General features: G+C 42.2%; 1 protein-coding gene across 7 annotated transcripts in view; it reads left to right on the top strand.

The window, feature by feature from the left end:
• tdrd3 (tudor domain containing 3) overlaps nucleotides 1–18,745 on the top strand; it is a 160,709-nt gene that overhangs the window by 27,893 nt on the left and 114,071 nt on the right. For all 7 annotated transcript variants that reach the window (XR_005944469.1, XR_005944470.1, XR_005944471.1 and 4 more), the window contains 4 exons: nucleotides 3,653–3,813; nucleotides 7,935–8,076; nucleotides 9,115–9,186; nucleotides 18,316–18,462. Coding sequence is in view for 4 of the 7 variants with exons in the window: in XM_041199790.1 (XP_041055724.1) it covers nucleotides 3,653–3,813; nucleotides 7,935–8,076; nucleotides 9,115–9,186; nucleotides 18,316–18,462 (522 nt within the window). In the remaining 3 variants the exon portion in view is untranslated. The remainder of the gene's footprint in view (nucleotides 1–3,652; nucleotides 3,814–7,934; nucleotides 8,077–9,114; nucleotides 9,187–18,315; nucleotides 18,463–18,745) is intronic.

Raw genomic sequence — 18,745 nt, 5'->3', positions numbered from 1 at the left:
CTTTCCAAACCTCCCCTCACATGAACCATATACCCCGACTATTTAGTTTAAAGCCTGCTCTGCAGCCCTACTTAGACCATTTGCTAGGACTCTTGTCCCAGCGCAGCCCAGGTGAAGACCGTCTCAATGGTACAGCTCCTTCTTTCCCCAGTGCTGGGCGCCAGTGTCCAACGAATTGAAACCTATTTCTTCCACAACAATTTTTCAGCTAAGTATTCAACTCTTTGATCTTATTTACTGTGTGTCAATTTGCTCTTGGCTCAGTGAGCCATCCAGAGATGATTACATTTTGTGGTTCTGCCTTTTAATTTAGCTCCTAGGTGCTCATTCGCCCTTAGAACCTCTTTCTTAGTCCTGCTTATATCATTGGTACCCATGTGGACCACGACAACTGGATCCTTCCCCTCCCATTCAAAGTTCCCCTCCAGCCCTGAGCAGAAATCCTTAATCCTGGTAGGTTGCACAGCCTTAGGGACTCATGCTTTTGGCTGCAGCAAACAGGGTCTAATCCCATCCATCATGATGCTGTGGTCCGTTTGCTCATCCTCCCTGCAGTCCCTGCTCTCGTCCATAAAAGTTGCAAGAGTATCAAACCTCGTTGGTTAAGTGCAAGGGCTGAGGCTCCTTTGTTGCCTCCTACTGGATCCCCATAGTTGCATCACTTACAGTCACACCAACCTCTCCCTGACCACATACAAAATCTGAAGCGCCTAACTTAAGGGGTGTGATCACCTCCTGGAACAAAATGCCCAGTGTCCGAAGCTTGGACTCCAGCTCATCAACTCTGAACTGAAATTGCTTGAGCTGCAGATGTTTTTGGATGTGAGAGACAGACACTCATTTGGATTCCCAATTCTGAAGCAGAGTTGGAGCATTGTGCTCTCAAGGTCTGCAGAAGGGAGGGATACATTAGACCCCCTCCTTCAAAGCTGGATAGAAGTGCAGCTGATCCTGACTCTGGTTATTGTTCCTGCTGCAAGCCAACAGTCTAATCTTTATGTGAAGGCTCAGTCTGTATTTGGACTGGTAGGCTGGCTGATTTCTCAAGTGATGATTTTATAGTTTGAATGCTTGAATTTTTAGAATAGGAGAGTTGGTTTTGAGCTACTTTGGCAACCCTGAAGCTCTGAGATTATGTCTGTTTCCAGCTGGGCACAAAAGTTAAGAAAACAGCACCTCACTGCTCTTTGCTTGAAGTTGGGAGATTGTCAGGAATGCTGTTTTGGAAATTGATATTTGGATAACTTTGAGAAAGAGAGAGTAGAACTGCAGTTAAAATGAAAGTTGCGGTTCACTTGGGAATAGGCATTGCCAAGCATGAGTGAAAAAGAGTTAGACTGGGCCTGGAGAAAGCAGTTGGTTAAAATTGTTCGCAAAAATACCTGAGGTGGAATTTGATGGAAGAGGGAACAGGGAAAAATCATGTGGGCTGATATAGTTTTTTGAAATATTCTGTTGTGTCTATTGTTTTATTCAGGTATCTGCACTTTCTGTTAATTTCTAATTGCAGTAAAAGTGTCAGTATACTGATACATTACTATGATAATTCTGAGACTTGTAAATATAAAACAGTGAAATTAAGGGGAAGGGTATTGCATTTAAGACGTGTTCCTGTATAGGGTGTTGAATTCAGAAAATGTTCCTGTCTATCTATTTTAATGGTGCTTGTAGATGAATCTATTAACTTCTTGGTGATTGTCAATGAATGTGTTGCTGAAAATATTCTTCACTAAACATGGTTGCATCCTACCAACAGTACCAACATATTCTATAGCGTTACCAGTTTTAAAAAAAATTATTTCGGGAGTGTGGGTGCCACTGGCTCGGCCAGTATTTATTGCCCATCCTTAATTGCCCATGAGAAAGTGGTGGTGAGCTGCCACCTTAAACAGCTGCAGGCCATGTGATACATGCTGTTAGTGAATTCCAGGATTTTGACCCAGCATGATATGGTTCCAAGCCAGGAAGGTGTGTTTTTTGTAGGTGGTGGCGTTCCCATGCATCTGCTGGATTGTTCTTTGAGTTGGAATCGGGGTGAAAGCTGAGTTAATTTGTCTGCCTCACATACACGATAATGTACACATGTTGAAGAGATTTACAGAGATGCAACTTCATCTGATGTATAGTATCCAGACATCAGCCTCTTATCATTGACACTTTAGTTTCAGAATGCTTTCAGAAATGAGAGAAGTTCTGTACCATATCTGCTGTTGGATTGTCTGCATTCATCTGATGCTACACATGAGCAATACAGTTATAATTGTCTTAACTGTTCCTGCATTCCCATGAGAATTGCACAGTGGGAGAACTGGGGTATACCTTTTTTTAACTTGATAAACCAGTGAAGTGGCCCATGTGAAAGGGGTGCTATTAACCCACTTGAATGAAAAATGTGATTTCCAGTGTGTTGATGTATTCCAACCCACCTGGCGCCCATGTTTGCGGAAGGCCTGGAGTGTAGCAGGAGACACTGCATACACTCTCACCAGTGACACCGGGGGTGAACATAGAATGGGAGTATATGTACAAAAATCATTGAAGGTGGCAGAGCAGGTTTTAAAAAAAAAAATGGTTAGAAAGGTATACGGAATCCTAGGCTTTACAAATGGAAGCATAGAGTTCAAAAAGCAAGTAAGTTATAATAAACCTTTATAAAGTTCTGGTTTGGCCAGAGTGGCTTCAGGCATGAGGGATTTGAATTATGTGGATAGATTGGAGAAGCTGAGGTTTTCTCCTTGGAGAAGAGAAAGTTGAGAGGAGACTTGCTGGGTTGTTCAAAATCATGAGGCGTCTGGATGGAGTTGAGAGAGAGAGAGATCCCTACCACTGGTGCAAGGATCAAGAACCAGAGGGCACAGATTTAAGGTGATTGGCTGAAGAATAAAAAGTGGAATAAGGAAAAACCTTCTCACACGTCTAGTGCTTATGTTCTGGAATGTACTGCCTGACAGGTTAGCATAAATTTTGGTTTTCAAAAACAAATTGGATAGACATCTCGAGAGAACTTGCTGGGCTGCGGTGAAACAAGGTGGAGTGAGACTAGCTGAATTTCCCTTGCACAGAGTCAGTGGGCCAAATGTCATCCTCTTGTGCTGTTTAACCATTCCTGATTCTAAGTCTTATAAATTTGTTCTTAGGAACAGCTAAATTTTATTCTTCAAAAATTTTAAAAATGATGCATGTTTTCCGTTGGTGCTGTTGATTTATAATTCTTCAATGGATAGAAACAAATCTTGTCTGGGATGAGAGAAATGGGAGAATTTGTGCTCATTGCAATCCCTTCTTGCCGAGTGCAGTTCTAAATCCTTTCAGTTGTGTTTTCGTTCCCTGCTAAATTAGCTTCTGATTGAGACAACAGGCAACTGGTTCTGTTGCCTCTGACAATGTTGAGCTGGCTGCGTGCGTGTGTGTGTGTACTTCATTTAGCATAAAATATTATGATGCACTGGTGATAGTATGCAATTTTTATGATAACTGTTAAATTTGCTGCTTCTCTTTGCATGAAGTTTTAAATCTCCTTTAATAGGTAATTAAGTGTTATGAGTGCTATTTAAATGCACACTTAAGTTGATGTGGGAAATGAAAAGCTTTCATGTGAAATTTATGTCTTGAATCACACAATCACTCTTCCATAACATATATTTATTTCTAGCTTGAAGGTCCATGTGTCTTACAACTACAAAAGATCAGGAATATATCTGCTCCAAAAGATCACGAGGAGTCTCAAGCTGCACCAAGGATGTTGCGTGTGCAATTGACAGATGGGAATGTGAATTGCATAGGAATAGAGTTTAGTCATCTGTCTAAAATCAGGTGAATTTTGGAGTTTTTCTTTAAAAGGGAAACAATTTTGTAATCCATGAAGCTAAGCCGATGGTTTGTTTTAGATTTGGTGATCTATATGTTTGGTGCTATCAATACAGTGAAGTGTAGAGTAAGCATTATTTTATAGTCTCATGTATTTAAGTATTAAGTATCAAAACGTAGTTTAGTTTTCTGCTTCAGTTATTATCCAGATTTATCCTGAGCTACCCTGAAGTATATATTCATAACTGTTGCTTGTACTATTTGGCTGGAAAGCAGGGCATCTCATTTTTGATTTTCTCCCACTGTCGTCACTTTTTCCTGAAATTTACCAGAGTATGCCTGAGTCTTGTAACTGACTCACATTGAATGTTCTTGATGTGAGACTTGCAGGCTATTGAATCATAGGGTGCAACATATCCAAGCCAAGATTCTCTTAACCGGGAGCCAAATCCAAGTACTTTCCAGCTGGGTCACAGGTAGCAGTAGCCCAGTTGTGCAAATTTTAAACAATATATACGTTTTCCTTCTTTGGCCCAAGGGCAATGAAGCCAATGTTTGTCCACAGTTTTGAGATTTTATTGCTGTTATGGATCGTTGGTGTTACAAAACAGGGCTTTGAGAATCTTGCTTATGAATATTACTTGTTGATTACTTTGCAAATAATTTTCACAGGAGGAGAATTCAGAGCCTCTTTTTCTGTCATTCTTAACTGCATAAGACTGATGATTCTCCAGCCTGGGCTTGAGAGTGCCATACTAGAGTGAGTTGCAGCTGTTTGGTTGCAATGAGTGAGATCAGTGGGCCAAATGGTCTTTTTATTATCATTAATTCATATTCTTATACCTAGAACATTCGAGCAGAAGCAGGCTATTCAGCACCTTGAGCTTGTTCCACCATTCACTTAGACCATGGCTAACTTGCAGATTAACTCTATTCACCTGCCTTGATTCCTTGTTCTGTAACAACCTTACTTGACCAAAAATCTCAGTTTTGGAATTTTCAATTTACCTTGTCTCAACAGCTTTTTGAGTGAGTGTGTTTCAGATTTTGACTACCGTTTGTGGGAAGAAGTGTTTTCTGATTACATCACTGAGCAGCCTAGGAATGATTTTAAGGCTTTGCTCCTTTTGTACTGGACTCCCCTTAGCAGAAGAAATAATTTCATTCCATTTTCTTCTTCGTTGATGAAAAGAGCCCAATTCTGTTTCATTGTGGAACTAAATGGACAGTTGAAGACACAACTATTTACAACCCAACATTTTCAACACTTGTGGGATTTTGGAGACTTGCCTTCAGAATAGACTTCATGACCCCCTTTGTTTTACCTTCAATTTAAAGACACAGTAACAAAACAAATCATTATTTGATAAATGTTTATACACCATTAGGCTATGAACTAAATCTGACTCAATCATTGCTAAACCTAATATGGCCCTCCATTTTATGGAGTCTAGGACATATGTTGCAGAAAACCATTCTGGACACGCTCAAGGAATTCACTGATTTTCTGACATGTATTTTGCAATCTATATCAAAGTTTAAATCCCCATTGAAACCATTCTCCCTTTCCTGTATGCTTGTCTAATTTCTGCCCTTGCAATCTTATGAACCTCATAATTGTAACAACAGCTTTAATTGGCTCGAACACCTCAATTAAAACACCCCTTAATCACTTGATATTCAAGGGCAGAAGTTAGACAAGCATACAGGAAAGGGAGAATGGTTTCATTGGGGATTTAAACTTTGATATAGATTGCAAAATACATGTCAGAAAATCAGTGAATTCCTTGAGCGTGTCCAGAATGGTTTTCTGCAACATATGTCCTAGACTCCACAAAAGGGAAGGCCATATTAGGTTTAGCAATGATTGAGTCAGATTTAGTTCATAGCCTAATGGTGTGTAAACATTTATCAAATAATGATCAAGTTCAACATTGTGTTTGAAAGGGAAAACCCACACTGTAGCATTTGATAGGCAGAGCAGAGTGATCCTACAAGCAACAGATCAAATCAAAGTTCTGTCGTCCTGCCACACGCAGTCACGAATGGTGGTGGACAATTAAACCATAATCGGAGGAGGAGGCTGCACAAAATCCCCATCCTCAATGATGGGGAACCCAACACATCAGTGCAAAAGACAAGTCTGAAGTATTTGCAATCATTTTCAGCCCAAGTGCAGGGTGGATGATTCATCTCTGCCCCTTCCTAGTCTACAGTATGACAGTTGCAGTCTTCAGCCAATTTGTTTTGCCCAGCTATTATCAATAAACAGCCTAAGGCACTGGATACAGCCGAGTTTGTGGGCCCTGACAACATTCCAACTTTAGTATTGAAGGCAAGTGTACTTGTTGCACTCCTGGCCAAGCTGTTCTAGTACACCTACAACACTGGCATCTAACAGCAATGTGAAAAATTGCCACAAAAAGCATGTAAAATCCAACTTGGCCAGTTACTGCCTTATCAGTCCACTCTAGGTCATCAACAAAGGGGTGGAAGGTGCAGTCGACAATGCTGTCAAATTACATTTATTCAGCAATAGCTGCTCACCAGTGCTCAATTTGGGTTATGCAGGCCACTCGGCTCCTGACCTTATATGAGTAAAAGGGCTGAATTCCAGAGGTGAGATGAGAGTGACAATCTTTGACATCATGCAGAATTTGACTGTGTGTGGAATCGAGGACCCATTTAAAAAAAATTGAAGTCAGTGGGAATCCAGAGGAAAACCCTCTGAGTTATACCTCACATAAAAGAATATGGTTGTGGTTGTTGGAAGCCAGTCATCTCAGCTCCAGGTTATTCCTGCAGGAGCTCCTTTGGATCATGTCCTAGGCCCACCTTAGCTGCTTCAATAACCTTCCCTTCACCATAAGGTCAGAGTAGGAATGTTTGCTGATTGTGTAGTGTTCAGCACCATTTAAAGATATTTTGGGTCTAACCTGAGGTGCTTATTAGCTGTTAATCGTGCATTTCTGGGATGGAGCACCCCATTATTTATGTTACAAATTTCTTTTCAGATGTGCTAAAGCAACTTTGACCCTCATTCTGCCAGTTTTAATCCTTCCATTGTATTGAGGCCTATGTCCAGTATCTGATTTGTTTTGAAATCTGCTATTCTTTGAGTCACCAAGGAATGTCTCATTTGTTCCATGGGGGCTGAAGGACATGGCTGTTGCCCCAGGGATTTTTTTTCAAGGTAGCAGACGTCATTCCCTCTCTGGGAACTGCACACGAGTTAGAGCTAGCAGCCTGTTCAAATGAGACCTTGGGGCAATAATCTAATTTAAATGTTAGTACTGATCCAGGGATCTCCAAGTTGTATTTTGTCAATCTTGTATTTATCTAATTTGTTAAAGCCCATCATATGTTCTTCCATGGAATGACCATCTGCATTCTGAAATCCATCAAATTCTGACTATGCTTCATAGACGTTTAACTGATCAACTTTCTTGTTAGTTTCCTCTAGGGCCCCTCATTGTGTCCAAAAGTTCATCAGAATCCAACTGAGAAGCATTCCATCTCTCAAAATACTTGACTTATTTTATTTCTAGTAGAAAGCGACAATGTCAAGGCCACACCCTGTTTTTTCTTTGGCTGGTCGTAGCCTGTGTCTACGTATTCGCTTCATTCTGCCACTGGTCATATGGTTCCAACTTCAAGAACATCAGAGGAGACTTTTACCTCTAGTCTACACTGTCTTTCTGTCATTTCCCACCTTGGTCATAATGAGTTTAGTTTTATGTATGAAAAAGTTCATTGTTTGAACTGGCTCTATAAAAGCTCCAGGAGCATTATCTTGATTTCAAATTTGTACTTCTATCACTCAGTGGCACTGAATGTTTTGCAGGCTTTGTGATAGCATGATACATTTTAGAACACAGACAAGTTATCATTAATACCTTGTCTTCTGTAATAAAACAGCATACTGCATCAGCTTATTCTGTTAAGAATATTGGCATTAAAACTTGTAAACTTAACAGTCTGTGTGAAACTTAATAGTATGATAGATGGGATTTGTGCAAACTCCCTTTACTCATTCTATTTGAGCCAATTATTTGATATTTTTATTTGTAAGTCTATAGAATTTGTTTCCTTAATGAAGCTCTTTTTCTCCATTTGTTTCCTGTTAGCCTCAACACCCCGCCTGGCACAAAAGTAAGATTATTTGGAACTGTTAAAATAAGGAATGGATTTCTGTTGTTGAACGATACCAACATTTTTGTCCTTGGTGGTGAAGTGGATCAACTAATTGAGAAGTGGGAGTTGCAAAGGGTGAGGAAACATGAATATTTTGAAGATTTCAGTAAACCTATGACTAATTTTGCTGAAAAGTAGCAATTACTTAAGTTAAAAATTAAGCTAGGAATTGTAAAAATTCTGTGACTAAATGGATAAAAGACAAAATTACTTCATTCACACTTTTCTATGTTTTCCAAACAAATTATAATTGCATTTTACAAAAATAATCTGCTAATGGCTGATGGGTCTGTTTTATGTGCTGAGGAAAATGGAATTTGCTTTTGGTCCAAGATCTGTAAAGTTCCTTCACTGAGAGCTCAAAAGCAATGCAGCTTGAAATTCCACTATTAAAATTTGAAATGGCTGGCGTGAACATCCGACCCATTTCAGATCAGGTACCTGTTGGAATAATTATTTATTGCAGGCAAATATCTGGCCTAAGAAATAAGAAATTACCATTTTGGGGCTCCAACCTGCTCAGTGGAAATCTGGTGGGATCTCAGCTTGTGCCTAAGCACTGCACCCCCACTCGCCCAACATGGATCTTCTCAATCTCAACGTTGTAATTAAGGGGTGATGTTGACAGAGGTTAGCTATTGTTCACATTTGGATGGAAAATTGGAGAGTGACCATTTATTGACTTTGCATGTTGAGGAATGGGGATTTGACATTACTTTTGGAAAGATCATTTGGTGTAGTTGGGGAGAAGGAAATTAAATGCTAAAATTTATGAGAACAGTATGGTAGATATGCAGTATGAACTTCTTTATGATGCTTAAATTAATTAAATTCGTCCTTCAGTGGTTGAATATTTTTAAAATATTTTATAATTTGTATATTATTTTACCACAACTTGTTGCCACTGCAAAGATTTATAATAAATGTCTTATTGTTCAACTGTCCATTTTCTTGTCAAATGGTTCTCAAACTTCTGACATACCCTTTGACTTGGCAAATAATGTCATTCACTAATTAGAGAAAATGAATACATGTACTTGGTTTTCTTTTTTGTTTTATAATTTATTGAATGTTAAGTATAATCCTATTTTTGAAAAAAATGTTCTTTTTCAGAGTTTGGCAAAATATAATAGAAATAATATTGGAGCTGAAGGTGGACCACCTCCTTTTGTCCCTTTTGGGCAGGTATGACAAATTAAGCCTTGCCTCTCAGTGGATTATATTTTGTGAGAGAGAGAGAGATTGCATTTATATTGTGCCTTGTATGTCTTTTGAAGGTTCCAAAGTACTTTATAGCCAATGGATTCTTCTGATGTGTACTCATTGATACGTTGCAGGCATCCAATTATCCATTGTAAGGTCCCACAAAGCCAAACAAATTTAGCAGGTAATTTGTTTCGGCAGTGATAGTTGAGTAAACATTGACCAGGGCACCAGGAGAGCTTACTCTGAAAATAGTGCCAACTGAATAGGCAGACAGGACCTCAATTTGACATCTTATCAGTGCTGAAATCCTATGTTAGTTTGTGTGCTCAAGTCCTGAAGTGAAGCTTAAACCCACAATCATTTTAGTCAAGCATCTGTGCTACCAGCTGGGCCAAGCTGACAAATGGAAGTTTATGTTCCTCTTTGCAACAAATGCAGAAAAGCATAGGAAGTAGGAGACATAGACCATATGGCTCCTTGAGCCTACCCCTATTCAGTACGATCATCGCTGACCTTGGGCTTCAATTCCACTTTTTGCACCCTTGATTCCTTGAGATATCAAAGATCTACTACTCCAGTATTAAATGTATGCAATGATGGACCACCCACAACCCTCTGAGATGGAGAATTCCAAAGATTCACAATTCTCTGAGCGAAGAAATTTCTCCTTAACTAATGGGAAATGTAGCTTAATGGTTATGTTACTGGATGAGAAATGCAGAGACCCAGACTAATGCTTCGGAGACTTGAGTTCAAATCTTACCACAGCATCTGAGGAATTTACATCCATTTAATTAATAAACCTGGAATCAAGCCTCATTAACAATGCGAATGAACTTACCTGATTATTATAAAAACCCATCTAGTTCACTAATGTCATCCAGGGGAGGAAATCTGCTGTGCTTAGCCGATCTGGCAAATACGTTACTCTTGACTGCCTTCTGAAATGAAATATCAAGCCATTCAGTTGCATTAAACCGTGACAGAAAAGCTGAATAAAAATAATTCTGGGTGGACCATCTGGCATTGACTTGGATATTGGAAATGACAAATGCACCAGTTGGGCTAGCCCTGCTCTCTAACATCTGGAGACATGCCAACATTGGAAGAACTGCCCCACAGACCAGGCAGGCAACAATCTGATTGTTGATCATTGGCTGTAAGGCACTATTCAATGGGATTCAATGTCCCAGACTCCTCATTATCATCCCTGGGTATGGCTTGTTTAACTGGCAGGACATACCAAAAAGGTCGTCAGCAAAGTCAAAGAATCTAATGTGGAAGCTAGAACACTGGCATCTACCCATCCATGGAAGATTGCCCAGGTATGTCCTATCTACAAAAAGCAGGACAAATCCAATCCAGCCAATTATCACCCCATCAGTCTACCCTCAGCTTTCCTCAATATGATGGAAGGTGTTGTTGGCAGTGCTATCAACTGGACTTAACTCAGTGATAACCTGCTCACTTGTACTCAGTTTGGGTTCTGTCAAGGCCACTCAGCTCTAGATCTCATTACAGTCTTGGGCATGGATAAAAGAGCAGAATTCCACTTGAGGTGAGAGTGGCTGTTCTTGTCATCAAGGCAACATTTGACCAAGTGTGGCATCAGGAAGCCCAAACAAAATTTGAAGTTGGTGCGAATCAGTGGGGCGGGATCCTGGTGAAATCAGTCCACACAAAGGATGATGGTTGTAGTTGTTGGTGATGAATCATCTCAATCCTGTGCGAGTTCCTCAAGGTAGTGTCCTCGGCTTGACTAGCTACAGTTTTTTATTCTTTCATGGAATGTGGGCAATGCTGACAAGGCCAGCATCTGTTGCCTGTCTGTAATTTCAGGGCAGCTGAGTCAATCACATTACTGTAGGTCTGAAGTCGTGTAGGTCAGGTAAGGACAGTAGATTTCCTTCCCTAAAGGGCATTAATGGTTTCAACGTCACCATTACTAAGCTTTTTAATCCCAGATTATTAATTGAATTTAGGTTCCATTGGATGCCGTGGTGGGATTTGAACTGTTGTCCCCAGAGCATTTGCCTGGGCCTCTGCATTTCTAGAACAATGACATTACCAGTATGCCACCATCTCCCCAGCTGCTTCATCAATGACCTTTTCTCCATCATAAGCTCAGAAGTGGGGATATTTGCTGCTGAGTACGTAATGTTCACTATCATTTTGAACTCCTCAGATACTGAAGCAAACCATGTCCATATGCAACAAGATCTGGGCAGCATTCAGGCATGGGCTGGTAGGAGGGGAGGGAGGCGGTGACAAAGTGGTATTGTCACTGGATTGCTATTCCAGAGACCCAAGGTAATCCCACCATGGCAGATTTGAATTTGAATTTGAATTCAATAAAGATCTGGAATTATAAATCTGACAATGACCACAAAACCATTGCTGATTGTCATAAAATCCACCCGGTTCACTAATGCCCTTTAGGGAAGGAAATCTGCTGGGCTTACCTGGTCTGGCCTGCATGTGGCTCTGGGCCCACAGCAATGTGATTGACTCTTAATTGCCCTCTCAACAAGGGCAATTAGGGATGGGCAATAAATGCTGGCCTAGCCAGCGAGACGAATATTAAAAGTGGCCAGTAACATTTGTGCCCACTAGTGCCAGACAATGACCATCTCCACAAGAGAGAATCTAACCACCCATCCACGATGTTCAGTGGCATTATCATGGCTGAATCTCTCACCATCGTTATCTTGGGAGGGACTATCATTCACCAGAAACTTAACTGAACCAACCAGCTAAATCGTGCCTCCAAGAGTAGGTCAGAGGCTGGGAATTCTGACTCCCCAGAGCCTAGTGACCATCTGTTCACTAATGCCTTTTTAGCGAAGGAAATCTGCCATCCTTAGCTGGTTTGGCCAACATGTGACTCCAGACCCACCGCAAAATAACTCTTAACTACCCTCTGAAATGGACTAGCAAGCCACTCAGTTCTATCAAACCACTACTTAGTCTAAAAGGTAAGAAACTTGATTGACCAGTCAACATCAACCTAGGCACTGGAAATGACAATGGCACACCCAGCCCTGTTGACCTTGCAAAGTCCTTCTCACTAACATCTGGGGACTTGTGCCAAAGTTGGGGAGCTATGAACAGTCATGTTCATAGAATCATCCTTACAATGTCCCAGACATTTGTGCCCACTAGTGCCAGACAATGACCATCTCCACAAGAGACATTGACAGGACAGACCCAGCAGAGGTGGCAGCACAGTAGTATACAGCTGGGAGGGAGTTGCCCTGGGAGCCCTCAAGATCGACTCTGGGCCTCACAAAGTCACGTGGCATCAGGGCAAGGATACCTCTTGCTTGTTATCACCAACTGCCCCCACAGCTGATGAATCAGTACTCCTCCATGTTGAAGACGAGTTGGAAGAAGCACTGAGGGTGGCAAGGACACGGAATGTACTCTGCATGTCTGCGGCCAGCTTGGTCCACAGGCTGGACTATCACCAAGAGTGACTTGGTAGCACCACTACTGACCAAGCTGGCCAAGTGCAAAAGGATGTAGCTGGTAGATTTTATCAGCGGCAGGTGGTGAGGGAACCAACATGAGGGAAAAACCTACTTGACCTCATTCTCCCCAATCTACCTGTTGCAGATGCATCTGTCCGTGATGGCATTGTTGGAGTGACCACCGCATAGTCCTTGTGGAGGCGAAGTCCTGTCTTCGCTTTGAGGCTACCCTCCATCGTGTTGTGTGGCACAACTGTTAAATGGGATGGATTTCGAACAGATCTAGCAATTCGTAACTGGGCATCCATGAGGCGTTGTGGACCATCAGCTGCAGCAGAATTGTAGACAAACCCAATCTATAACCCCGTGGCCTGGCATATCCCCCACTCAACCAATGACACCCAGCTGGGGGTATTGACCCTGGTTGAATGAAGAGTGCAGGAGGGCATGCCAGGAGCAGCTCCAGATATATCTAAAAATGAGGTGTGAGCCTGGTGAAGCTGCAACACAGGACTACTTGCTTGCAAAGCAACATAAGCAGCAAGTGATGGGCAGAGCTAAGCACCTCCACAACCAACAGATCAGAACTAAACTCTGCAGTCCTGCCACGTCCAGCCATGGACGGTGGTGGAGAATTAAGCAACTAAAATGGAGGAGGAGGCTCCACAAATATCCCCACCCTCAATGACGTGGAAGTGCAGCACATCAGTGCAAAAGACAAGGCTGAAGCATTTGTGGCCATCGTCAGCCAGAAGTGCTGAGTGGATCCATCTTGGTCTCCTGTTGTGACCCCCAGCATAATAGATGCTAGTCTTAGGAGATTACAAGAATGTTGCCAGGGTTTGAAAGTTGCAGTTTTGAAGAAAGATAGGATAGGCTAGGGCTCTTTAGAACAAAAGAGGCTGAGGGGCCACCTAATTGAGGTGTACAAAATTATGAGGGGCCTAGATAAGATGGACAGGAAAGATCTGTTTCCCCTAGCTGAGGGGTCAATTACCAGGGGGCATAAACTTAACGTGATTGGTAGAAGGATTAGGGAAGACATAAGGAAAAGCCTTTTCACCTGGAGGGTGATGGGCGTCTGGCATTCACTGCCTAAATTGGTAGTTAAGGCTAAGATGCTCAACTCGTTTAAAAGCCACCTTGATATGCACCTGAAGTGCTGTAACCTGCAGTGCGATGGGCCAGGTGCTGGAAAGTGGGATTTAAAATAAGCAGCTAGCTGCTTTTTTCTCTCTTTATGGCCGATGCAGACACAGTGGGTCGAATGGCCTTTTCTGTGCCATAACCTTTCTATGGTTCTTCAGCCAATTCGCTTTACTCCATGTGGAATCAAGAAATGGCTGAAGGCAGTGGATACAGCAAAGGCAATGCTCCCCAATCACTTTCCGGCAATGGTACTGAAGACTTTTATGCTCCAGAACTAGCCACGCCCCTAGCCAAACTGTTCCAGTACAGCTACAACACTGGCACCTACCTGGAAATGTGGAAAATAGCCCAAGTATGTCCTGTCCACAAAAACCAGGGCAAATCCAACCTGAACAATTACTGTCCCATCAGCCTTGTCTTGGTATTTGGCAAAGTGATGGAAGTTGTTTTCAGCTGTTCTATCAAGCGGCACTTACTCAGCAATAATCTGCTCACTGATGCTCAGCTTGGGCCACTTAGCTCCTAACCTGACTACAGCCTTGGTCCAAGCTAGGACAACGAGCTGAACGAGGTGAGATGAGCATCTGGTCTTGATATCAAGGCAGCATGTGACTGGATGTGGCATCAGGGAGCCCTCGCAAAACTGGAGTCATTGGGAACTGGGGAAAGCTGTCCTCTGGTTGGAGTCAAACCTAGCACAAAGGAAGATGGTTGTGGTTGTTGGAGGTCTATTATCTCAGTTCCAGGGCATCACTGTAGGAGTTCCTCAGGATAGTCCCTTGGTGCATAATGGATACAATATTCAGGCTTGGCTGACAAGTGGCAAGTAACATTCGTGCCACACAAGTGCCAGGCAATGTCCATCTCCAACAAGAGAGAATCTAACCATCTGCCTGTGACATTCAATGGCATTAGCATTGCTTAAGCCCCCACAATCAACGTCCTGGGGTTTACCATTGACCAGAAACTAAACTGGACCAGCCATATAAATAATATGGCTACAAGAGCGGGTGAGAGGCTGGGAATTCTACAGCAAGTGACTCACCACCTGACTACCCAAAGTCTTACTACCATCGACAAGGCAAATGCCAGAAGTGTGATGGAGTACTCTCCAGTTGTCTGGATGAGTGCAGCTTCAAGAAGAAGAGGGCACTCAGTCGAGTGAATGCTTCCATCAAGCTGAGTTAACTCCATGTTAAACAATGTTATAATATTTATGCACTTCGAGCTGATCTATGTTCCATTAAACATGAGGTTTTACTCTGTCTGGGTGATGCTGTTTAACTACAAAGCTGAAAAACATCAGTTTTTAGATTAAAGCTTCCATCTTGCTGAGGAGGCTTCAGACTAATCCATATCCAACAACCTGCTCTTAAAATCCTGTTCACATTTTGACAGCTGTGACAAATTCCACCACCGTATCTGAGACAATCTAGAACATTTAAACGAGCAACCGACAGCATTCCACAAAATAGTCAAATTGCCCTTTCTTCCAATATTAGTGGATCCTTTTTTTTTTAAGAAAAGTGCAGGATCCAGATCTGTATCTCTGCCAAAACTAACCCATTTTTCTTGAGTCGTACCCTACCTAAGTACTATGTTTTGTCGAAATCATCCATTAGCTTTTGAGATGACCAATTCTTCTAAAATGGGGAGTGGTGAATGAGTCAACTTAAATCGCTGATTTGCCTTGGGACCCTGATTAAGCCACGACATACACACTTGTACATTACTTAGTTGAGAAGTTTAAACTTGCATTTGCCTGTTTTACCCTGCACTGATGGCTGAGTGATTCCCTACGGCAGTGGGATCACACTGCCAGAACCATGCAGACTTGGGCTCTTTGCCCTACACTTACTTGCTTCGGGCTTTCCGTCATAGGCGTTAAGCCTGCTGAGTAGTGTAACTTGAGTAAATCAGCTGAAATGTCAAAACACAATGGCCACCACAACAATGTTTGCCCTACCCCTCCCAGCAATGTCCCCTCCAGCAGATCACCTGGCTCTGGCCCAGCTGATGTCGCAAGAGTCGTCATTGTCAGGGAGTGCGAGGGTGAGGGACAGTAAGCATTGTTAGGGGTTGATGAGCACCGTCTGGGGATAATGGAATGAGGTTGAGCATTTTCAGGCCAAAAGGGAGGGAGGTTGAGTGTTTTCGAGGGGTGAGGGATTGGGTGAGCTCTGTTGGTGAGGAGAAACTTTGCAGAGTGGGGAGGCTGACAACTTCATTTCAAAAAAGTGTAAGTAATGAAATGAAGACACACCTTAAGGGTATGTCTTTAGTTCATGCTGAAAAGGGGTGTGACTTCACTGGAATTACACTTGCCAGTTGGCCTCCCCATTCTGTTTGTCACTGCATCCCTCCTGGAACAGACACTGGAAGGTGCGATGGCTTGGGTGTAAAAATGGTAAGTGGGTCGGCTAAATCGCAGTTAGAGAGAGGGGCACCCTCACGACCGCAGTTCAGAAGACCTGGGCTATTGTTTACTGACAAACAAATGGGACAAAAAAATTAACCTTGCTCACTTTTGGGGCGGAGGTAACAACACTTGAAGCTTCAGCCCACTTGATAGGTAGCCCATCCACCACCCATTCACTCCCTCCACCTCTGGTGCACAGTGGTAGTAGTATGTACCATCTACAAGATGCACTGCAGCAACTCGCCTGATCTCCTTTGACAGCACCTTTTTAAACCTTTAACTTCTATCACCTAGAAGGACAAGGGCAACAAATGGATTGGAACACCACCAACTGCAGGTTTCCCCTCCAAGCTCCACACTTTCCTGACTTGGAACGATATCCCCTTTTCTTTACTGTTGCTGAGTCAAAATCCTGGAATTCCCTCCATAAAAACACTGGGTGTACCTATACCAAATGCACTGCAGCGATTCAAGAAGGCAGTCACCCCCCCCCCCCCCCCCCCCCCCCCACCCACCCACCCCCCACCCACCCACCCCAAACCACCTTCTCGATGGCAGTTGGTGATGGACAACAAATACTGGCCTTGCCAGTGACATGCATTCCAAAAACCGAGTAAGAAAATGTCCTAAATATTTGACCCCTTTTCCTTAGGTTGTGACCACATATTCTCGATTCCCAGCTGGGGGAAATAATCTCTTCACACCTGCCCTGTCCAGTCCAAACAGAATCTGCTATGTTTCAGTGAAATTGCCCCTCACCCTTCTAAACTCCAAAAAGTGTAAGCCCAAGTTATTACTTCTGAATAAGGCCAAGGTCCAAGGTTTTTTTCTACACATAAAAAATATGAAAAGCTTTCAGTTATTTAGCGAGTTGCAGCTCACTCAAAATCTGCTTTGAAGCGGTGATTACAGGTCATAAATTGGCTTCCATCACACATGCTACTTACTTTGGACTTAAAGCTTCATTTCCTTGTCTTCCTTTGTTCTCCCTTCCTTGGTTTTCTGGCCTTCCCCCTTAAAGGTGATGTCTCAGTTTTGGGTGCGGCCCTGAGAGTTGATAGCACTTTAGTAAATTATCCCTGTGGCTATTCTTCACAATTTGTAACAGCATCTTTGAACTAGCGAGAAGCTTAATTAGCTATGTTCTTGTTCCTCGTGGCTATCCAGAAATCCATACTTGAAGTGCTTTTGGGCAGACTGTGGACAAGGACAGTATTAGCCCTGATTCTACAGGTCGAGTATCCTTTATCCGTAAATCCAAAAACCGAACATGTCCAAAAACTGCCCTTTCTTGTTTTGAACTACATCAGCCTTTAGTGCAGGCAGCCTGTGACCTGAACCGATGTGAACCTCGCTGATCCCACCCGACCTTTACTATCCAGTGGTACACCTTACTTTTCTGGCCATTTTATTTATCGACTCTAGCTAGCCTAGGCTTAGGCCATTATAATGTAAGTGGGCCTAAATGCAGTATTCAAAAACCAAAGCTACCTGAAATCTGAAACATAATCGGCCTGGAGGGATTTGGATCAAGAATACTTAACCTGTCATAAGTGCTCTGGTTGAATTGTTTGCTGTTACAGAAAGCGTTTGGGGTTCAGCAGGAAGAATGGCCACTAAGACAACTGTTTGTGGACTTGTAACCTGGTATAAGTTGTGATGGAAGAGAAAAATAAAATATATTAGAAAACAAAAATTAACTACCTTGCCCTATTAGCTGCACTTTGTTTCTAAAGGTTCGATGGTTCTTGACTGTCTCATGATTGCTTTCAATTTATGCCCTATTGCAATCAATAGATCTCTTCTAGGGTGAGCAAGATGCTCAGTACCTGCTGCTTGCTGACAGAGCTGTATAATTAAAAAAACAAAGAATCTTGACATTTTTTCAACTTATTTTCCCCTTAGTACATAATGAGTGCTTATAACAAAAATGCTCGATTCTCTTTTCCTTTGACGAATTTCTTTTTCAGTCACAGAAATATTTATGGCAGGAAAATATTTTGCCATGCATTATTTGATTGGCTTCATCTATTTTGTATTTATTGCAAATAACTTGCTTTTTTTCCCCAGAAATGTTTAACTCGTGACCAAGTTGATAGTCGAGACCTTGATAAGAGGAAAACCCTGCAGGTTGCTAGCACAAATAAAACTGGGGGCGATGATGAATTTGAAAAGCAAAGGACTGCTGCTATTGCAGAAATTAGCAAGAACAAGGAGGTAAAGTGTAATGTTCGAGAAGGATGAATATTTTTTGCAGTTGATTAAGTCATGAAATAAAGTAATTAGAAATTGTGCTTGAAAGTAACTGCAGACTCAAGCAGCTTTAAGATGCTGTTTAGGTGTATTTTGGGGAAGAAACTTTTTGTTGGAGAGCTCTACTTTTGTGTTATGAGCTTTTGGCTTACTTTGGAATATCAGTTGGAGCTTGAGTTGCTGGGTTGTCTCCTGTTGCATCCTTTTGCTGCTGTTATAGAGTCATAGAGTCATTGAGGTCGACAGC

This window comes from Carcharodon carcharias, chromosome 11 (assembly GCF_017639515.1).
Source record: "Carcharodon carcharias isolate sCarCar2 chromosome 11, sCarCar2.pri, whole genome shotgun sequence".
Taxonomy (NCBI): domain Eukaryota; kingdom Metazoa; phylum Chordata; class Chondrichthyes; order Lamniformes; family Lamnidae; genus Carcharodon; species Carcharodon carcharias.
Note: the sequence above shows the minus strand (reverse complement) of the source record. Positions and strands in the feature narration are given on the sequence as shown.